Below are 21,881 nucleotides of genomic sequence, written 5' to 3' on the forward strand. Positions count from 1 at the left end.
TCTGTATTTGCCAGTTGTAGATTTCGGTAGCACCAACCCCAGATTTGCGGCTACATCGGTGGCTCTGCCCCCCGGTAAACAGTGTACGATCGCTGGCTGATTCTTTAATCTAATAATGTGGGTAATGGAATTGCCAATGACTAAAGTTTTCAGTTTTTCAAGGCCACCGGTAGATAAATGCCTGCCGATCATTCCCCTCCGTAGACGGCTCGGGCCTTGACTCCGACTCCAGTGGGGAAAACCTGTTTAAAGTCTCAGTTGGATTTAGCAACGATTCAGGTTTAACTGGTCGACGGCGTTTCTCCCAGTGACCAAGAGAAAGTTCTTGCCCGGCTGCAGGAGCTGTGACGGGTGGCTAACAGAACTATTGTTTCTTCCTGGTGGCACTGACGCAGTTTTTTCTATTTCTACACTAGCATAATCCTTGCCTGACATTTGCGTCAGAAGCCGAGCCTCTAACTCTGCTATCTTTAACTGAAGAAGATAGTTCTCCTCCATGTTGTTGCTACAACAATTACAGTGATAAGGCATTTTAATGATACTTAGCCTCGGGTGTTCAGGGGTGAGTAGTTCCGTTAATTATGTCCAAAAAGAGTCCCGGTGTAGTAAAGTTGGGTAAGAGGTCAATAGATAAAAATATTGCGTTGGTAAAACTCTTAAAATAGAATTTTGACCAATTAGTTCATATAGAGTAAATTCAAAAAAAGTTTGGTAGGTAACAGCAGGCAGCATACAGCACGTCAACAATCCGCAATCTCAACAATCCCACAATGCAGTTTGTGAAGAACATTGTCAACAATGGCATGATCTTGTTCAATTGAAAGAAGTCTTTTTCGTCCACCTGAATGTTCTTTAACTTCAATTCAGATTTTTTTTTGGACAAGCAGGAACATTTACTGTACAAATGTAGACCTATGTCAAGCAAGACTACATGGACTCTCATTGTAGAAGTAGAATGACTTAGTTACTTACCGGTTTTCCCTCTGAAATGAGTGGATAATATTGGGCTGAACTCTCTGCCCAGCTTCTCTCAGTGAGAGACTATGATTTATGACATGGTCAATAAGTGTGGCTCTGATTTAATTTGAAACAAGTGTCTACCCTATCCTTCTCCCTCTTGTCCCTCCTCTTACACCTTGCCCTCCTCTTCCTCTCTATCCATCTCTTCTTATATTTTATACTCTCTCTTTCCACTATACCATTGCCCTCCAATCTATCCATCTCTTCTCCCTCTACTCCTCTGTTTTCTCCTCTTCCTACATCTTCAGCTCCTTTCTCTTGCTCCTACATCCTCAGCTCCTTTCTCTTTCTCATGCATCCTCAGCCCTTCTTTCTCTTGCTCCTGCATCCTCAGCTCTTCTTGCTCTTGCATCCTCAGCTCTTCTTGCTCTTGCATCATCAGCTCTTCTTGCTCCTGCATCCTCAGCTCTTCTTGCTCTTGCTTCTGCATCCTCAGCTCTTCTTGCTCTTGCTCCTGCATCCTCAGCTCTTCTTGCTCTTGCTCCTGCATCCTCAGCTCTTCTTGCTCCTTCTCCTGCATCCTCAGCTCTTTTTGCTCCTTCTCCTGCATCCTCAGCTCTTCTTGCTCCTTCTCCTGCATCTTCAGCTCTTCTTGCTCCTTCTCCTGCATCTTCAGCTCTTCGTTTTCCTTCTCCTGCATCTTCAGCTCTTCGTGCTCCTTCTCCTGCATCTTCAGCTCTTCGTGCTCCTTCTCCTGCATCTTCAGCTCTTCGTGCTCCTTCTCCTGAATCTTCAGCTCTTCATGCTCCTTCTCCTGCATCTTCAGCTCAAATTGGCTTTTTCTATGTTGAGTGGATTACTGACTCATCAGATATCAATTTGGGGTTAATTGAGGACAGTTGTGCAACTGACTATTTCACAATTCACAGAGTTTTGTTTGTTGTGTTTTGAAAATGGTTCAGAAATGCTTGTGATCTTTGTGAAGACCAATGAAAAAGCTCCAAATGTCTTTCCTGATATATTATAGATTTGGTTGGCTGTATGAACTGCTGTGATAAAAATAGGGAATTCTGCGCACAGTGTTTTGAGAAAATTATGCTTTTGATTTGTAATTTGTATGAAAGGAACTGTTTAGGACAATTACAAAGTGTACAGATCACTGTGTTAAATGTTTTGAAAGCAGTTACCTGAGTTTGGAGAAATGTACTAAATCGATTGAGAAAAATTGTAAATGATTGTACGAACAATGACACAGTGAAACTATCGGTTGTGTGTGATCTAAATTAACGTTTCAATTGTATTTCACAATATATTAGGTTTTTTTAGCCAATGATTGTGCAAGTGCAAGATTTCTTTAAAGATATGAATCCACAATGTAATGTTTTGAACATAGGACAGTCTGTGTTACAAGTGATGACCATTTAGAGTTTTGTGTTTAGAGTTTTGTTTCTGAAATTAGTGCCAAAGTGATTGTAAAAAACGGTAACTCATCAGATATCAATTTGGGGCTGATTGGAAACAAACCATTTGCAACTGAGAATTTAAGAAATAACAGAGTTTTGTTTGTTATGTTTGAAAAATTGTACAATGCTTGTGATTTTTGTTAAGATCAATAAAAAGAGCTGCAATAGTTTTTTCCTGATATATAAAAGTTTTGGTTGGATGTATGAACTACTTTGAAAACATTTGAGAATTGTGTGCACTGTGTTTTGAGAAAATTATGCATGTGATTTGAAACATATTAAATGAAGGAAAATGTACAATCTGTTTAGGACAATTACAGTGTTCAGATCACTGTGTTAACTGTTTTGAGAGCAGTTACCTGAGTTTAGAGAAATGTGTCAAATCGTTTGAGAAAAACTGTGAATGGTTTTGAGGCGAGTGTTTGATTTTGACAGAAGAGTCAGGGGTTTTGTGAATGTAGTTTGAAGATTTGGATCTGTGTTAAACGTTTTGAGAAAATGGGTGAAGGTTTCAAGAAATGTGACTTAGCAATTGTGAAAAACTGTACAATACAATCTGGATCACCAGCCTGACCCATAGCAAATAGTTAATATAAAAAATAAAAATATAGTACATAATTAATAAATAGAGGTTTAAACAGGAATCAAGTTACACAAGTTTTAACATAGATGTAGGGCGTGTTTGGAGTTCCCCAATTTCAAAGCTTCTATATACAATCTCATTAATAAAGATAATCAATAAAGGGGTAGTTTTCAAGTTCCAGCGTTTATGTATGAAGTACTTTGCCATAATCATTTCATTATTGTATAAAAATGTGGTTTTGCTGTCCATTACCAATACACTAAATGTGGTTCTCTTAGGTTAACCTGGGAGGTTCCATTATAAATGAGATTCCAAATGGAGCTGGAGTGGAGGGCAGTGCATCTATGTCATTTGGGAAAAAATGCAGATGAACAAATTATTTAGAATATATCTATTTTTTTTATAAACTCACAATATAGTCAGTGAGTTTACACGCCTTCCAGGACAGGAGTCTAGCCAAAGCACTGCATGCATTTATTGAACCTCACCTCACACCTCTGGCCCAGCAAGACTGCCTTGTATTATAGAATGAATATTGTAATTTTGTATTTGTATTTAACATTAAAATGTGCTATTTGAATCAATTTGTCAACCGGACAATTGCTGTAGTCTAAACAGGCTTAAAGCCAAAAGTAACTGGAACTGCTTTCGAGGAGGTCAGTAGAAATAAAAGAGAAAAACACACAGAAAGCTCTTAAAGCAGGGGTATGATCATGCCCCTGAAAATGTAGACTAAATTTAAGTTTGAGCATGAAATGCAAGTTCAAATAGTTTATATCTTATCAGACCTAATTATTAGATTGCCTGCATTTTTTCTTACTGACATTACCCTACTGGAAAAATGCACGTGGAACAAAAAGACACGCTCTCCCCACTATTTATTGATTCTGCTGTGTGGATATACATGTTTAGTGAATACGCTTTTACCTTATTGGTAAATATTTGTTGTTTGAGATTGAAACATTTGGGAATTAAGAAGCCAAATGAACAGTTCCTTTCACCAACACAATTTGTTTCTTAGAGGAATAATCTGACCTTGATTCAGATTTGGTTGAGATAAAGCTTACCTTGAGTTTTTCTTGAAGGCCAATGGAGTCATTTTTCACAACAAGCCATTGTCCAACTCAGACCAAGCCTGGAATTAGCATTATTAACATTGTTTCCTCTGCATTGCAAGAGGAAACCGATTCCAAATCTAAGACTAGTGGTGTTGTTTACCTCAGAGGTCACAACACTGTTAATGTTCAGTTCCTCAAAATAATGTTTTAATTTTCGCTATATAAATCCCATTTTCAACTGAACTGATACTTCCTGATGTATACTGGTCAGTTTTGTTCACAATGTTATTAATCTGTGTTTTTTGTAGTTTTGACGTAACTTTATTGACCACACGGAACATCCCCTTGGAATTTGCAAGCTACCAATGACATGATTGCCATGATTCGTGGATCAGCGTCTTGTGAGCAACATTAAAGAAACACCTCCGGAATTTTTCAAAATAAAAGCGACCAATGTATTACTTCAAAACTGAGATGAATTGAGTTTATTAATTGTTTAAGAAAATGTATCTCTCAAAACATTGACAACAATTCAAATATGATCATATTTATGACTAATCTCGAAAAATTTGGGTATTAAAACACATTCCAAGGGCAAAATTCAGACAATGCCAATGACAGAATATGGAATACATATTGCCTCATAGCTCATAAACTATTGAATATTCCACAGAAAAAGCAATGTTGGAAGTGTTCAGGAGAATGTGTAGAGTAAGACAAACCTGTCTAATCATGGGGAATGGTGTGCTACATCTAGCAACACAATATTTCCACATCCTCTTTTTCCACAATGTAATTCAAAGGATGTGAAATACATATTGACTCATACAGAAAAAACTATTCTATATGCCAAAGTAAATGTATTGTAGGAAATGTTCAGGAGACTCTATAGAGTGATTATGTACAAAAAAATCAAGGGGCACTGTGTATTTACAAATGTTGCTGGCATTTTACTCTACCCATACCATTGGCCACATTCCAAATTGCTGAATTGCCTTTAGATCCATTTCTCCTTTTGTTAATGGAGGTGATTATCACCACTTGGTGATTACTTAACAATTCAGCCAACGATCTAATGTAGTTGTCAATGACAATATATTAACTGGTCATTAGCCTGTTGTACCACCTTTAGAGAGAACTGTTTGCAGTTCTGTGTATACAAAACATTCAGATGACTTTTGTACTTTGTATCAGTTTTATACTTTTATACAACATTTGATTATAAAATGTACTTGTGCTATAGTTATCCCAATCATCCTTTCAGTTGCCAGGTAGCATCTCGTTCACAAATCTCTCATTTGAATAATATGTAATATGGGAGGGTTTGTGCCATCAACCAGGTTAGTAGGACCAACCCCATTTGCAGACAAACTTTTCAGTCATGACAGGAATGTTGCACCAGTTTAGCTCCGGCCATGCAGTAAAATAATTGGCCACATTTGGAATACAGTGCCCATCCTAAGTGGCATAAACTTTAAGTCTGCCAAGGCGGAAGGAGGGCAAGTAGAAAGGTGAGTAACTGGTTTGATTAAGTACTGTGTACCCTGTCCTGTTATCATTGAGTACATCTTCTTTTATATTGCATGTTGTTTGATGTACGTTACGAGTTGTAATGCCCCATATTAGTTGTATTTAGATTTAACCTAACACAACATTCAGAATTTACTATGAAGGTTTTAGGATGTACACCTATTTTCAAAACAATATATGTATAAAAAAAGTATTATTATTTATATTATTATTATATTATTATTGGGATAAATCTCTAACTTTCTTTCCTTATAGTTTGTCTTGGTCATTGGTGATTCTCATCTCCATGCCTAAGTGGATAACATTGTCCCCATGCCAAATCAGGCTGATTCCACTGGTTGACCTACCATGGCTTTTGGCTTCATGTCCACTCCTGGAGCAAGAGTTTCACATCTGATGGCAGATGTTCGTGGGGAGGTGTTACCCAGAGGCCTCGTCCCAGACATAGTATGTCTGATCATTCCTGGTAACAACCTTGAAGCCAGCCCATCCATCTCCCAAGCAGGGGAAGAGTTTAAACAACTCCACAATCAACTTTCAAGGACACATTTGAATAGAACAGCATTTTAAACAATACACATACAAGAGTTGATGCTTGGAGAATTTACTAGGAGTATTGGAGCAGGAAAAGTTACAAAAAGTGAGCCTGTCAGTGCATGATTTTAAAAGGATAGTTCTGTCAAAATACAAAATATTTTATTAGACACATTTCAATATGAATACATGGTTGGGTTTTGACCACAAAGCTTTTGCATTTGTGGTTCAAATCCAATGCAAGTCAACAGTGACAACATTGTCGTTTTTAGCACTTCATGTCCAAATCTTTACTGATTAACTTCATTAAGATAACCAAAGAAACCTAAACAATGCATAAAAACCCATGTAATTGTTTATGTTTATGTTTAAATACAAATGGTTATTTGGTTGAACAATACCATAAAACAATAGTCTCACATACTTTACAATCAGGATTTTGGTTTAAAAAAAGGAGAAACAGAAAAAAAAGAATTGGACTGCTTTCATATGCTGAACAAAACAGTCAGGATTGGAGTTAATAGTCTTTTTAATAAAGTCCAAGTAGCTGGCCACACGGGTGTAGTATCCAGGGAAACCTTCTTTAGCACAAGGTTTCCCAAAACTTGTGATTCCCACCTGGACAAACTTCGTATCAGACGGACAAACTAAAGGCCCACCAGAGTCCCCCTAAAAGATGGACAAGAAAAACCACAAATAGTCTGTTTACAGGAAATTAACCTGATTCAGTCAAGACCTGACCCTGCCTAGTAATCAAATCTGATAAACGGGACTGTTACATAACATTTTCTCAAGAGCAATTCCTGAGGGGGACACCAAGTGCAGTGCTGTAATATTGTTTTAATTTACGCCATCGGTTTGCTCGCTACTGTAGCTCTGCAAACTCAGCAATTGCGTGTGTGAACCCTACCAACATGAAACAAACTGACTGGATTAACCTCACATTAGCTACGTGCATTGAGTGCTTTTCAGACGGTAGACACAAACACTTGCCAGCTGCAAACACTGGTTGATGTTTCCGTAGCTAGCAAGCAAATGTCAGCAAAACGCTATATAACAAAGTGTGACCTGTATTTCAATGCAGTGAAAATGAAGACTGGTGACGGTTATAAATCTGTCTTATTGTATTGAGTGGTAAAGTAAAGAAATGTCTAACATATCCTTTGTTTGAACATTCAATTGTACTTTTCTACCTCGAGAACCTCATTGGTGCTATCCCTGCATTTCATTTGCACATACCACCTTGCCCCTTCAGTTTGCACTGTACATTTAGAATTGCCATTTTACATGCATTATTTTTTGCACATTCAGAATTACCATTTGCCTCATTGCACAACTATTCAGTTCCCATTTGTACATACATATACTTAATATTTGTACATTTTCCGCCCTCTTCTGCTATTTGCACTTCTGGTTAGATGCTAACTGCATTTCGGTGTACTACTCGTATTGTTCAATGACAATAAAATTTAATCGAATCAAATCTTACTGATAGTAAGCGACCAACGACAGACTCTGTCAGATAACCACACATGCACTCTACCTGCATGATGTGCCACTTCTGGGGGCTGGAAAAGCAGTGGATCAAACCATTGTATAGGTTTTATTTGACAGAAAAGACAGAGTTAGATATGCTGAAAAACATTGGGCCGGATTCAAACCCATATTGCAGATTTACATCTGCACTAGAACCAGTTGCTTAAAGCACTGGACCACACTAACTGTTCATACTACATAGTGTTTATAACAACTGAAGATCTACAGTATTAATCAACAGTACAACATTTTATAAATTGATCATAGTAGATAATCATACATAGAACACTTAAATATAATTGTTTCGCTTCACTGAAGTTGAAGTAGTGTAAATATGAGAATGCAAGTGCCTCCGTTAGTACATGTGCCACTTCCTGTGGGAGATAAGCTCATAGTCTACGAATACAGATTGTTGTCAAGATGTTGGCTAGGCACACAGAAATGCATGTCGCTGACTGTTGTCAAGATGTTGGCTAGGCACACAGACATGCATGTCGCTGACTGGATGTCAAGATGTTGGCTAGGCACACAGACATGCATGTCGCTGACTGTTGTCAAGATGTCGGCTAGGCACACAGAAATGCATGTCGTTGACTGTTGTCAAGATGTTGGCTAGGCACACAGACATGCATGTCGCTGACTGTTGTCAAGATGTTGGCTAGGCACACAGACATACATGTCGCTGACTGGATGTCAAGATGTTGGCTAGGCACACAGACATGCATGTCGTTGACTGTTGTCAAGATGTCGGCTAGGCACACAGACATACATGTCGCTGACTGGATGTCAAGATGTTGGCTAGGCACACAGACATGCATGTCGCTGACTGGATGTCAAGATGTCGGCTAGGCACACAGACATGCATGTCGCTGACTGGATGTCAAGATGTTGGCTAGACACACAGACATGCATGTCGCTGACTGTTGTCAAGATGTTGGCTAGGCACACAGAAATGCATGTCGCTGACTGTTGTCAAGATGTTGGCTAGGCACACAGACATGCATGTCGCTGACTGTTGTCAAGATGTTGGCTAGGCACACAGAAATGCATGTCGCTGACTGTTGTCAAGATGTCGGCTAGGCACACAGAAATGCATGTCGCTGACTGTTGTCAAGATGTCGGCTAGGCACACAGACATGCATGTCGCTGACTGTTGTCAAGATGTTGGCTAGGCACACAGACATGCATGTCGCTGACTGGATGTCAAGATGTCGGCTAGGCACACAGACATGCATGTCGCTGACTGGATGGTTGAATGTCATCCACATAGCAATTATGTGAGAGTTAGGATATCGGATATATGTTAGGATATCGGATATATGTTAGGATATCGGATATATGTTAGGATATTGGATATATGTTAGGATATTACAGGGAACAGTGACTTGGTTTATAGAGAGAAGGGTAGGCGGCATAGAACCAACCCGTGGGTGTCAACAGTAATCCTCTCATGAATCACAAGACTAAAATACCTCTCCTTAGAAGGTGGAACAGAGGATTTGACAGTCCATAGATTCGAAGGCACTAGATAGATATAAGAACAGAAGAACAGAAGAGAAGGAGACCTTCTGAAAGAGTCAACAGCATAGTCTGTCAGAGACAGCACCCTTAACTCTTTTGGAAAGGAAATAATGAAGACGGAGATACAGTGTACTGTTTTCACAATACCAACAGTGTGACATTGATACCGATGCCAGGTTTAGTACTGAATTTCTTGATACTGGAATAATAGGCTCTTTTTATTAAAACTGTACCTTGCAAGATGTTTCATGAATTGGAGCGCTATTGTGAAAATCATCTAAACAGTTTCCCTTTGGCTATAACGTAGCATTTCACTTACAATATCATGTATTCATCTATAAACATTTTCATCAACACTTCCACATTGAAATACATATTTCACATTTAACCTAGTCAAAATAAGCAGTAAATTGTACAGTAACAAACAAGTAGTTCAAAAATGAATTCTTTAAAATCATGACGACAAGGCATGGTGTTGCTTATCATAAAGTTACCTAGCAGTATCCAGTCTCCCGAGGGATAATTTTGGAAAGAATTTGCTGCTGATTAGAGGGGAAGGACTGTTGCAAAGCAGGAAGTAACTTTTTTTTACATTTATCAATATATCTGCTGAAAGGAACCTCTGCAGCTCCATCTATAATTGACTTGTATTGTGATCGGTATAATATGGAGATTAAACAAAACAAAACAATTCTCATAGAGCTCCACTAAAACCTCATCTCTACAGCATGGTTTATAATTAGGTGTAGCCTGGCCCGGGGGCGTGAAGGTGACCAGTAGGCTTGATACTATCCACTCTTGCTGTCTTGCCAGGTGGGCTCTCGTCGCCACTGGGATGACCTCCTACCAATGCTTTTCGGGGGAAGAGTCACTGGCTTGTTGTTGACTCTCTATTGCGCACTTGTGCAATTGGGCTTTACGCTGCTGGCAATACTCGGCCCTCATTCAGGGGGGTTGCGGTTGGTGGGTGTCCCTTTGGTTGGTGCCTGGCAATGTGGGTGGATTGATTTCCTGCCTGTTGGGCCCTGTCCGGGGCCTCCCCCGGGTAGGGCCACAGTGTTGCCGGACCCCCCTGGTCTCAGTTCCAAGGTGTTACGCTGCTATATTATTGTGCTGGGGGATATGAGGAATGCCCTTTCTAACTTTTCTCAGTCTCCTCCAGGTTTAACATTAGGAGGAGATGAGGTCCTGGTCCACACCTGCAGAGTACCTGGTTGAATTAGCTTGGGCACTTAACATACTACAGTGGGGTGAACAAGTATTTTATACTCTGCTGATTTTGCAGGTTTTCCTACTTACAAAGCATGTAGAAGTCTGTAATTTGTAATTTGAGTGATGGAATCCAAAAAATCACATTGTATGATTTTTAAGTAATTCATTTGCATTTTATTGCATGACATAAGTATTTGATATATCAGAAAAGCAGAACTTAATATTTGGTACAGAAACCTTTGTTTGCAATTACAGAGATCATATGTTTCCTATAGTTCTTGACCAGGTTTGCACACACTGCAGCAGGGATTTTGGCCCACTCCTCCATACAGACCTTCTCCAGATCCTTCAGGTTTCAGGGCTGTCGCTGGGCAATATGGACTTTCAGCTCCCTCCAAAGATTTTCTATTGGGTTCAGGTCTGGAGACTGGCTAGGCCACTCCAGGACCTTGAGATACTTCTTACGGAGCCACTCCTTAGTTGCCCTGGCTGCGTGTTTCAGGTCGTTTTCATGCTGGAAGACCCAGCCACGACCCATCTTCAATGCTCTTACTGAGGGAATGAGGTTGTTGGCCAAGATCTTGCGATATATGGCCCCATCCATCCTCCCCTCAATACGGTGCAGTCGTCCTGTCCCCTTTGCAGAAAAGCATCCCCAAAGAATGATGTTTCCACCTACATGCTTCACGCTTGGGATGGTGTTCTTGGGGTTGTACTCATCCTTCTTCTTCCTCCAAACACGGCGAGCTGAGTTTAGACCAAAAAGCTCTATTTTTGTCTCATCAGACCACATGACCTTCTCCCATTTTTCCTCTGGATCATCCAGATGGTCACTGGCAAACTTCTGACGGGCCTGGACATGCGCTGGCTTGAGCAGGGGGACCTTGCTTGCGCTGCAGGATTTTAATCCATGATGGCGTAGTGTCTTACTAATGGTTTTCTTTGAGACTGTGGTCCCAGCTCATTTTCTAATAATTGCGCCAACAGTTGTTGCCTTCTCACCAAGCTGCTTGCCTATTGTCCTGTAGCCCATCCCAGCCTGGTGCAGGTCTACACTTTTATCCCTGATGTCCTTACACAGCTCTCTGGTCTTGGCCATTGTGGAGAGGTTGGAGTCTGTTTGATTGAGTGTGTGGCCAGGTGTCTTTTATACAGGTAACGAGTTCAAACAGATGCAGTTAATACAGGTAAAGAGTGGAGAACAGGAGGGCTTCTTAAAGAAAAACTTACAGGTCTGTGAGAGACGGAATTCTTACTGGTTGGTACGTGATCAAATACTTATGTCATGCAATACAATGAACATTTATTATTTAAAAATCGTTTTCTGGATTTTTGTTTTAGATTCCGTCTCTCACACCTATGATAAAAAGACCTCTACATGCTTTGTAAGTAGGAAAACCTGCGAATCAGCAGTGTATCAAATACTTGTTTTCCCCACTGTATGTGAATGTCTGTTAATATTTTTTGCATGGTGTTTCACTGCCTAGGATAGTAACATCATACAAAATTAGGAAGTTTTTTTCACTTAAAGGACCCAATTATGTTTTTGTACATTAACAGGAAATAGGTTTATGTAAGATATCAGGCTGATATTATAGCCAGAACTTATGAAAGTCAATGGAAGCTCTTGTGGCATTGTCTAATAAACGGAATTTACTCACTTCTGCGGCTTGTCTGAGGTGGTGTAATCAACTAAAGCACAAAGCTAGGAATGGTAAAAAGAATATGCCCTATTTAAACAATTCAAAATCTGAAGTAATGAATATAGGGGATTTAAATTTTTTTCTTATCTATTGATCAATTTGGTCTGATCACCAATTTATTTAGTTCTCTCTTTCTCTCTCCTCCAACCACTATGAGCCACAGCCCAGATGGTCAGGTGCATCACAATCTTCTCTCACCCCTACTATTGTCAGTGGATACAATGGCAGTGTTTACTTTTGTGTTGTGGAATTATCGATTTTTTGTTGTTGTTTTTTTTGTTCATCACAGTTAAAACCTCTACAGCTCCTTTCCATTATGTTTTAGGGAGTGGCTATTTACCAAAGGGTATGTGTAGGGAAAACCGTGCTTGTAGAATTGATGCATTACCTGACAGGTGTCCTTTCCTCCCTGCAATCCTGCGCAGATCATGTTGGAGGTTAGACAAAGATACTTGTCCAGGCAGACAGTCTGGTTGAGAATGGGCACTTTGAGCTCCTGTAGGTAAGATTCACCAGACAACGGTACTGGAGAATGGCAGAAAGAAAAAAAGCAGGGTCATTAGTACAGGGGGGATTTAAAAATGACATTCCACATTTTATTTCAGGATAAAGAATACATTTATTTTTGTTCAAATAGATGCTCTGAAAGTATGTTAGGACCTAGACAAACACAAATTATAATTTTTTCATTAAAATCATTTTAATTAAGGCTAGATATAAACAGGGAGAGAATCAGAGAAACCCTGGCAGAATAGGCATTCTGTGTAAAGGTCTGCTCTAACCAAAGCATGGTAATTGAATATATGGCCCAATTATTGGTACCCCTGCAATTAGTACAAAGTTCACCCACCTCTTGCCAAGATAACAGTAGTTTTTGACTAGAATATTTGATGAGGAGGGAGAACACATCAAGGCATCTGAGACCATTCACACATACATCATCTCTCCAGGACTTTCAGAGACATTGGCCCTCGCCATCATACCTCACAGTGGGGACTACTTTTCTGGTGGCAAAATGTGACTTTTGTCATATCTATCAGACCATACAACCCAGTTCCAATCAAAGTTGCAATTATGTTTAGCAAACTCTGGATGCCAATGTTTATGTCTTCATTAGAACTGAGGCTTTCATCTGGTAAGACATCAAAATAGCTCACTGGTATAGACGTTGTGTCTAACTGTAGATTAGGAGAGCTGGTGAACAAAAGGTACATCTAAATTCTGCAAATTGATCCTTGGGAGATTTTTGCAGGCAGGAAGAATACATTTGGGTTTTACCAGGCATGTTCCACAGTTCCAGCTGAGGTACAGGGGAGATTTGCCTAAGAGGGACTTGCTGGTACAAGTGAGTCTGGCCATTTTACCAGCGTGACGATCAGTGATAAGTGCTGTAGGCTGTACTGGTTACAAAGTGGATGGCGTAATGGTATAATGGTGGCGGATGTGGGTCTGAAGTGAGCAAATCAAATGCCAAGTTATTGGTAGGTATCAACATATTCTAATTTTTGCTTTCTTACTTCCACTTGACCTGTCAAAGCTGCAGCTGGAAGTCTTCTCCTCACAGTTGAAACTGAGACCTACTTTGACCAGTGTTAACCTGAAACTAAGGCCTACTTTGACCAGTGTTAACCTGAAACTAAGGCCTACTTTGAACAGTGTTAACCTGAAACTAAGACCTACTTTGAACAGTGTTAAGCTGAGCTTGAAGCTGTTGTCCTGTGAGTCCCCAATCACGCAAGCTGTTGACTCTAAGAAACTTGTCTTCTGGTTCTGTTCTGGTTTTGGGTTTGCCAGACCTCTTCCTTAGCGTAGTCATTTTCCCTGTTGTCCATGAATTGCATGGGCTGGCGTGCTTTTCTGTTGGGTTATGGGGGTTTTCGTCTTCCTCCTGGAGTTTCATTTTGCTGCCTAGGGGTCGCGCTGCCATCGGGATCTGTCACCAAGGGTTCTTCGGTTTCCTGCTGGAGGCCACGAGTTGGGTTTGGTGTTCGTGCAGTGACTTTGACCACCTTCGCTGGAAGGGCTTGTTTACTACTGTGTTGCCTCTCCTCTTCTTTTAACAGTACTCTGTAAGCATTTTTGAGTGTTTTTCAATTCAGCGTTTGTGAAATGATGAGATCAATTGCTGTTTTTCTGAAAGTCAAATGCTTTCCATTCTTGCTTGATAGAGGATTTCAGCTGCTCAACAGTTCAGGGTCTCCTTTATTGTATTTTTCTGTTTTCAATAGGTGATGTCTGGACTGCAAGCAGAGCCATGCAAAGAATGTGGTTTGGCATTGTCTTGCTGAAATAAGCTAGGCCGTCCCTGAAAAAGACGTCTGGATGGTTGCATATGTTGCTCCATAACCTGTATTTACTGTTACAATAGAAAACGGTGCACCCCCCACATGCCTCAGCATCCAAAGTCCCCCAGAGCACGAGTCAAAACCACCACCGGACTACAAAAACTAGGTGTGCAGCGACAAAACATGTTGCCTGTTCAGACACACTTGTCACGGTCGTGGGATGAAGAGGACACAGGCGCAGAGTAGAGGTAGGTAAGGTAATCCATTTAATACAAAATAAAGAATGCAGGACTCCAACAAAACAAAAAGCAGCAACCAGTGACGTGGGTATTCCTTACACAGGATAAACAAAACCAAAATGAACCACGCCTTGGGGCCTACAAACTACACTTAAATAGGGTCCCCAATTGGAGGCAATGACTAACACCTGCCTCCAATTGGGGAAACCAAAAAAAGGAGTAGAGGTGGCTAAAGGCCACCTCCTGTCCTGTCCTGGCTATGCCCCGAGCCCAGCGCAGAGATGGCTAGGGGCACAGCCAGGACGTGACAGTACCCCCCCCCAAAGGCGCGGGCTCCCGACCGCAAGACCGGGACGACCACACCCGGACCGGCGGAGGCTCAGCGCCCGGAGCCGCCGGCACAGGCCGGGGAGGCGGAGCCGCAGGGACAGGCCAGGGAGGCAGAGGGTCAGGAGACGGGAGAGCCGGTGGAGGGACAGGAACCGGCAGGAGAGCCGGCGGCGGGTCGTCAGGAGGAGCAGGAGCCGGGGGAACCGGCGGAGGGTCGACAGCCGGCGGAGGAGCAGGAGCCGGGGGAGCCGGTGGAGGAATAGGAGACGGGGAAACCGGCGGAGGGTCAGGAGCCGGCGGAAGAGCCGGCGGAGGAGCAGGAGACGGGGGAGCCGGCGGGGGAATAGGAGCCGGCGGAGGAGCAGGAGCCGGGGGAGGCGGCGGAGGGTCCGGAGCCGGCGGAGGAGTAGGAGCCGGGGGAGCCGGCGGAGGAATAGGAGACGGGGGAGCCGGCGGAGGGTCAGGAGCCGGCGGAGGAGCAGGAGACGGGGGAGCCGGCGGGGGAATAGGAGCCGGTGGAGGAGCAGGAGCCGGGGGAGCCGGCGGAGGGTCCGGAGCCGGCGGAAGAGCCGGCGGAGGAGCAGGAGATGGGGAAACCGGCGGAGGGTCAGTAGCCGGCGGAAGAGCCGGCGGAGGAGTAGGAGCCGGCGGAGGAGCAGGAGACGGGGGAGCCGGCGGGGGAATAGGAGCCGGTGGAGGAGCAGGAGCCGGGGGAGCCGGCGGAGGAGTAGGAGCCGGGGGAGCCGGCGGAGGAATAGGAGACGGGGGAGCCGGCGGAGGGTCAGGAGCCGGCGGAGGAGCAGGAGACGGGGGAGCCGGCGGGGGAATAGGAGCCGGTGGAGGAGCAGGAGCCGGGGGAGCCGGCGGAGGGTCCGGAGCCGGCGGGAGAGCCGGCGGAGGAGTAGGAGACGGGGGAGCCGGCGGGGGAATAGGAGCCGGTGGAGGAGCAGGAGCCGGGGGAGCCGGCGGAGGGTCCGGAGCCGGCGGGAGAGCTGGCGGAGGAGTAGGAGCCGGGGGAGCCGGCGGAGGAATAGGAGCCGGCCGAGGAATAGGAGACGGGGGAGCCGGCGGAGGAATAGGAGCCGGCGGCAGGTCGGCAGCCGGCGGAGGAGCAGGAGCCGGGGGAGCCGGCGGAGGGTCCGGAGCCGGCGGAAGAGCCGGCGGAGGAGTAGGAGCCGGGGGAGCCGGCGGAGGAATAGGAGACAGGGGAGCCAGCGGAGGAATAGGAGCCGGCAGCAGGTCGGCAGCCGGCGGAGGAGCAGGAGCCGGGGGAGCCGGCGGAGGGTTGACGGCCGGCGGGGGAGCAGGAGCCGGCGGAGGAGCAGGAGACGGGGGAGCCGGCGGGGGAATAGGAGCCGGTGGAGGAGCAGGAGCCGGGGGAGCCGGCGGAGGGTCAGAACCCTGTGGGAGAGCCGGCGAAGGAGCCGGAGACGGGGAAGCCGGCGGAGGGTCAGGGAGAGCCGGCGGAGGGTCAGGGAGAGCCGGGACAGGCGAGGGCGCCGCTGAGGCCGGGACAGGCGAGGGCGCCGCTGAGGCCGGGACAGGCGAGGGCGCCGTAGGACGATGCGGGGGCTCCTGGGCAGGTGAAGGCGCTGCGGGACAAGGCGGCCAGTCCACCGCGGGCTCGGGCGGCGGCCAGTCATCCGCGGCCTCGGGCGGCGGCGGCCAGTCTTCCGCGGCCTCGGGCGGCCAGTCAACCGCTGGCTCGGGCGGCGGCGGCCAGTCATCCACGGCCCCGGGCGGCGGCGACCAGTCATCCGCTGGCTCGGGCGGCGGCGGCCAGTCATCCGCGGGCCCGGGCGGCGGCGGCCAGTCATCCGCGGGCCCGGGCGGGGGCGGCCAGTCATCCGCGGGCCCGGGCGGCGGCGGCCAGTCATCCGCGGGCCCGGGCGGCGGCGGCCAGTCATCCGCGGGCCCGGGCGGCGGCCAGTCCACGGCGGGTCCTGGCGGCGGCGAAAACAGGGCAGCGGGAGGAGCTGGCGGCTGAGGCCACTGGGCAGCGGGTGGAGCTGGCGGCTGAGGCCACTGGGCAGCGGGAGGAGCTGGCGGCTGAGGCCACTGGGCAGCGGGAGGAGCTGGCGGCTGAGGCCACTGGGCAGCGGGAGGAGCTGGCGGCTGAGGCCACTGGGCAGCGGGAGGAGCTGGCGGCTGAGGCCACTGGGCAGCGGGTGGAGCTGGCGGCGGAGGCCACTGGGCAGCGGGAGGAGCTGGCGGCGGAGGCCACTGGGCAGCGGGAGGAGCTGGCGGCTGCGGCCACTGGGCAGCGGGAGGAGCTGGCGGCTGCGGCCACTGGGCAGCGGGAGGAGCTGGCGGCTGCGGCCACTGGGCAGCGGGGGGCGCTGGCGGCGCTGACTGCGGCTCCCAGGCAGCGGGGAACGCTGGCTGCGGCTCCCAAGCAGCGGGGGGCGCTGGCTGCGGCTCCCAAGCAGCGGGGGACGCTGGCTGCGGTTCCCAGGCAGCGGGGGACGCTGGCTGCGGCTCCCGGGCAGCAGGGGGCGCTGGCGGCGCTGGCTGCGGCTCCCAGGCAGCGGGGGGCGCTGGCTGCGGCTCCCGGGCAGCAGGGGGCGCTGGCGGCGCTGGCTGCGGCTCCCAGGCAGCGGGGGACGCTGGCTGCAGCTCCCAAGCAGCGGGGGGCGCTGGCTGCGGCTCCCAGGCAGCGGGGGGCGCTGGCGGCGCTGGCTGCGGCTCCCAGGGAGCGGGGGGCGCTGGCTGCGGCTCCCAAGCAGCAGGGGTTGCTGGCGGCGCTGGCTGCGGCTCCCAGGGAGCGGGGAGCGCTGGCTGCTGCTCCCAGGCAGCGGGGGGCGCTGGCTGCGGCTCCCAGGCAGCGGGGGGCGCTGGCGGCGCTGGCGGCGCTGGCTGCGGCTCCCAGGGAGCGGGGAGCGCTGGCTGCGGCTCCCGGGCAGCGGGGGGCGCTGGCTGCGGCTCCCGGGCAGCGGGGGGCGCTGGCTGCGGCTCCCGGGCAGTGTGGGGCGCTGGCGGCGCCGGCTGCGGCTCCCGGGCAGCAGGGGGCGCTGGCTGCGAGAACCGGTACGGCGGGTCCCAATAGCCCCACCAGTCCTCGCACCTCCCTACATCAGGGAAAGCCCTCACAGGCCCCACCGGCGTTGTTGCCCGACGCCTAGGAGCTGGCACCGGGCAGGGCTGGGGCACCTGGACTACCCCACACGTGAGCACGGGTGGCACGGCCACGTCCTGCCACTCCGCTTGCCTCCACGGCACCCCCCCAAGAAATTCTTGGGGCGGACACACGGAGGTTTGCTTCCGTCGCCTCTTTCGACGTCTCCTTGTGGGTGGACGCTGTGTTGGCCCGGTGTGCCGCAGGGGACGGTAGGGGTTCTCCTCCTCCTCCTCAGTGTCGCTGTCAGGCCAACCGAGGAGTTCCCCTACCGTCCATTTCTGCCGTGTCCCTTTGTGGTGGTTCATTCTGTCACGGTCGTGGGATGAAGAGGACACAGGCGCAGAGTAGAGGTAGGTAAGGTAATCCATTTAATACAAAATAAAGAATGCAGGACTCCAACAAAACAAAAAGCAGCAACCAGTGACGTGGGTATTCCTTACACAGGATAAACAAAACCAAAATGAACCACGCCTTGGGGCCTACAAACTACACTTAAATAGGGTCCCCAATTGGAGGCAATGACTAACACCTGCCTCCAATTGGGGAAACCAAAAAAAGGAGTAGAGGTGGCTAAAGGCCACCTCCTGTCCTGTCCTGGCTATGCCCCGAGCCCAGCGCAGAGATGGCTAGGGGCACAGCCAGGACGTGACAACACTTGTATAATGAAAAGATGTATCTTCCCGAGATTACCTGTGGAATCTCAGGGGGATTTAATCCATAATTGACATTCACGAATACACACATATGTATGTACACAAACACACTCATTTATACGCACCCTAATTTTATTCTGGTAATATATTTAGTTCCATTCCTCTCGATTCTAAAGAGGCAACCATCTTTCCCACTTAACTAACATTTTTTTATTACCAGCAGCAGTATATTTATAGTCTTATGATGATTCTTTACAAGATATTAGAATCTGTTGAATCTGAATCAGCTCAAGGCAACCACCAATGCAGTTTTGAAAATGTATGTTTTACCTAGGAGAAGAATCATGTTTTTAATTGATTGAGCATTGCACAATATGACTCTCTCTAATGACCAGTCTTGAACATGAATCCAGAATTCCTTTATTTTCAGTTGACTGTGATGAGGCCTGTTTTTTAATTTTTTTGTGAACAATTTCTCTTCATTAAGTGAAACAATATATGGGGCAAGCAAATTACCTGGCCGGATTGTGGACCAGGCAAATGAGGCCGGGGACCGGGAGCCTCTGACCTTTAGGGGCCTCAGGCTACAAGTCACCCCGATGGCTGATAAAGGTCCAAAGCCTTTAGGGCAATCTACTGTGAAATGTAGATAGAGCAATAGCCCTTGAAAATGCAGCGCATAGCACATCAAGTGCCCCTGACTACCAGGGTCCCTCAACAACCCATACCAGGGTCCCTCCACAACCTATGCAGGGGCCCCTCAGTCCTGCCTCATCTTCCACGGCCTCTGACATATCAACGTGTGTTTGGTATTTGATCTATTTAATATTATGTTTTTAATATTATCAAAACAGAGATTAAGAAATATATGCACCTGAGTACCATTTATATATCAAATAATGTATATATGAGATGCTATAACTTACTGTTTTCTCCGACATTACCCCAGCCTGTCACCCAGCATTCAGATGTTTCGTTGAATACGTCCTTTGGTTCAGGAAGATCAATTGGTGCAACCCGGTCTTCAAATTTGACAGGAGGATTCAGCTTTATAAGGGCGATGTCATTGTCGAAATGTTCAAAATTAGGGTGAAAAACAATGTGTGACATGGTTCGATTAAACTTTTGTTGCTCCTTTAAGAACTTTACGCTGCGGACGCCCAGATAAACGTAGGATGACTCCCGATTAATGTTTCTTCATTCAGAGACAAAAAAACAGAAAACAGTCAATTTCATACAGATCTTTCTCAACGTCTTAGTAGTTGATCATCTCTGGATAATTACAGGACATTTATGTGTAAAGGAACATTTACAAGACATTTCATAACTTTATTTCACATTCATCTATAGGAGGCCATGTTGTAGCCGGAACAGTTCCGTTATGCAGTGCAACACATTCTGACCATGGGCATGGTTGTTTATCCAGTGGTTATCCTACAATACATCACTGTATTGTAGGATGCTCATAAATAAATCTTTGGAAGCCATTTGGCAATTCTGATACTTGAAATATTTTCTGCATTTTAATTCCAGAGAGCTAACCAGGGACGTTTTCCTAGATGGCTCCAATCAGGACAGGCCACCAAAAACATGGATCGCGAATTAGTTTTTTACACAGTAGTTTACCATGTTCTTGCACATGTTGTGAAAATGAAGTCAGCTGGGTTGAGTGCAGCCAAACCTGAGGTAATTGACAGTGGTATCAATTGTTGAAACTTTCACAAATGGAAAGTTTCAACAATTGTTTCAACTAATCTCACTACTGTGTTAACCACCATGTCATCTGAATCTGTATGCATTTGCACAAGCAGGACAGTACAAAAAATTACATGAACTTAAATGTATTCTATGAAATGTATCTAAAGGTATGGTAGCCATATACTTTTTCTTCATTTTGGAGTTGAGAAAGATACTATTCTGGTAACCATATATGGTATCTGAAACTCAATATCTAGCTGTTGTGAACATGGATATGAACCAGAAAAGAAACCAGGCAAACCTAGTTCAGCCGGCCCAAAATTAGAAGGGATGAATGTTATTGTCCATGGCTGGTTTCAAGCTGTGGTTTTCTATGTGGCAGAATGTGTCTTTAACCATCCATCCATCCATCTTCTTCCGCTTATCCGGGGCCGGGTCGCGGGGGCAGCAGTCCAAGCAGGGATGCCCAGACTTCCCTCTCCCCAGACACTTCCTCTAGCTCTTACGGGGGGACACCGAGACGTTCCCAGGCCAGCCGGGAGACATAGTCCCTCCAGCGTGTCCTAGGTCTTCCCCGGGGTCTCCTCCCGGTGGGACGGGACCGGAACACCTTCCCAGGAAGGCGTTCCGGAGGCATCCGAAAAAGATGCCCAAGCCACCTCAGCTGACCCCTCTCGATGTGGAGGAGCAGCGGCTCTGCTCTGAGCTCCTCCCGGGTGACCGAGCTTCTCACCCTATCTCTAAGGGATCGCCCGGCCACCCTGCGGAGAAAGCTCATTTCGGCCACCTGTATCCGGGATCTTGTCCTTTCGGTCATGACCCAAAGCTCATGACCATAGGTGAGAGTAGGAACGTAGATTGACTGGTAAATCGAGAGCTTCGCCTTGCGGCTCAGCTCTTTCTTCACCACGACAGACCGATACGTCGACTGCATTACTGCAGAAGCTGCACCGATCCGTCTGTCAATCTCCCGTTCCATCCTTCCCTCACTCGTGAACAAGACCCCTAGATACTTAAACTCCTCCACTTGAGGCAGGCACTCTCCACCAACCTGAAGTGGGCAAGCCACCCTTTTCCGACTGAGGACCATGGCCTCGGATTTGGAGGTACTGATTTTCATCCCCACCGCTTCACACTCGGCTGCACACCGTCCCAGTGCATGCTGAAGGTCCTGGTTAGAAGGGGCCAACACGACAACATCATCTGCAAAGAGCAGAGACGAAATTGTGTGGTCCAAAAACCTGACACCCTCCGGCCCCTGGCTGCGCCTAGAAATTCTGTCCATAAAAATTACGAACAGAACCGGTGACAAAGGGCAGCCCTGCTGGAGTCCAACATGCACTGGGAACAAGTCTGACTTACTGCCGGCAATGCGGACCAAGCTCCTGCTTCGGTTGTACAGGGACCTGACAGCCCTTAGCAAAGGACCCAGGACCCCATATTCCCCAAGCACCCTCC

At 46.8% G+C, this 21,881-nt stretch overlaps 2 protein-coding genes across 2 annotated transcripts; both read right to left on the reverse strand.

Annotated features, from left to right (window-relative positions):
* Positions 1-1,264: 1,264 nt before the first annotated feature.
* Positions 1,265-1,780, reverse strand: LOC117595334 (UPF0746 protein DDB_G0281095-like). The gene has a single exon (XM_034295596.1). It carries the CDS (start codon positions 1,778-1,780, stop codon positions 1,265-1,267), a length of 516 nt encoding a protein of 171 aa, XP_034151487.1.
* A 13,888-nt stretch (positions 1,781-15,668) lies between these two features.
* Positions 15,669-16,499, reverse strand: LOC114839765 (vegetative cell wall protein gp1-like; the record flags this gene model as incomplete). The annotated part of the gene is made up of 1 exon (XM_034295552.1): positions 15,669-16,499. A coding segment is annotated over one exon (831 nt), but the record flags the coding sequence as incomplete, so codon positions are not given.
* Between the last annotated feature and the right edge of the window lie 5,382 nt (positions 16,500-21,881).

Source organism: Esox lucius, chromosome 11 (assembly GCF_011004845.1).
Source record: "Esox lucius isolate fEsoLuc1 chromosome 11, fEsoLuc1.pri, whole genome shotgun sequence".
In the NCBI taxonomy this organism is placed as follows: Eukaryota; Metazoa; Chordata; class Actinopteri; order Esociformes; family Esocidae; genus Esox; species Esox lucius.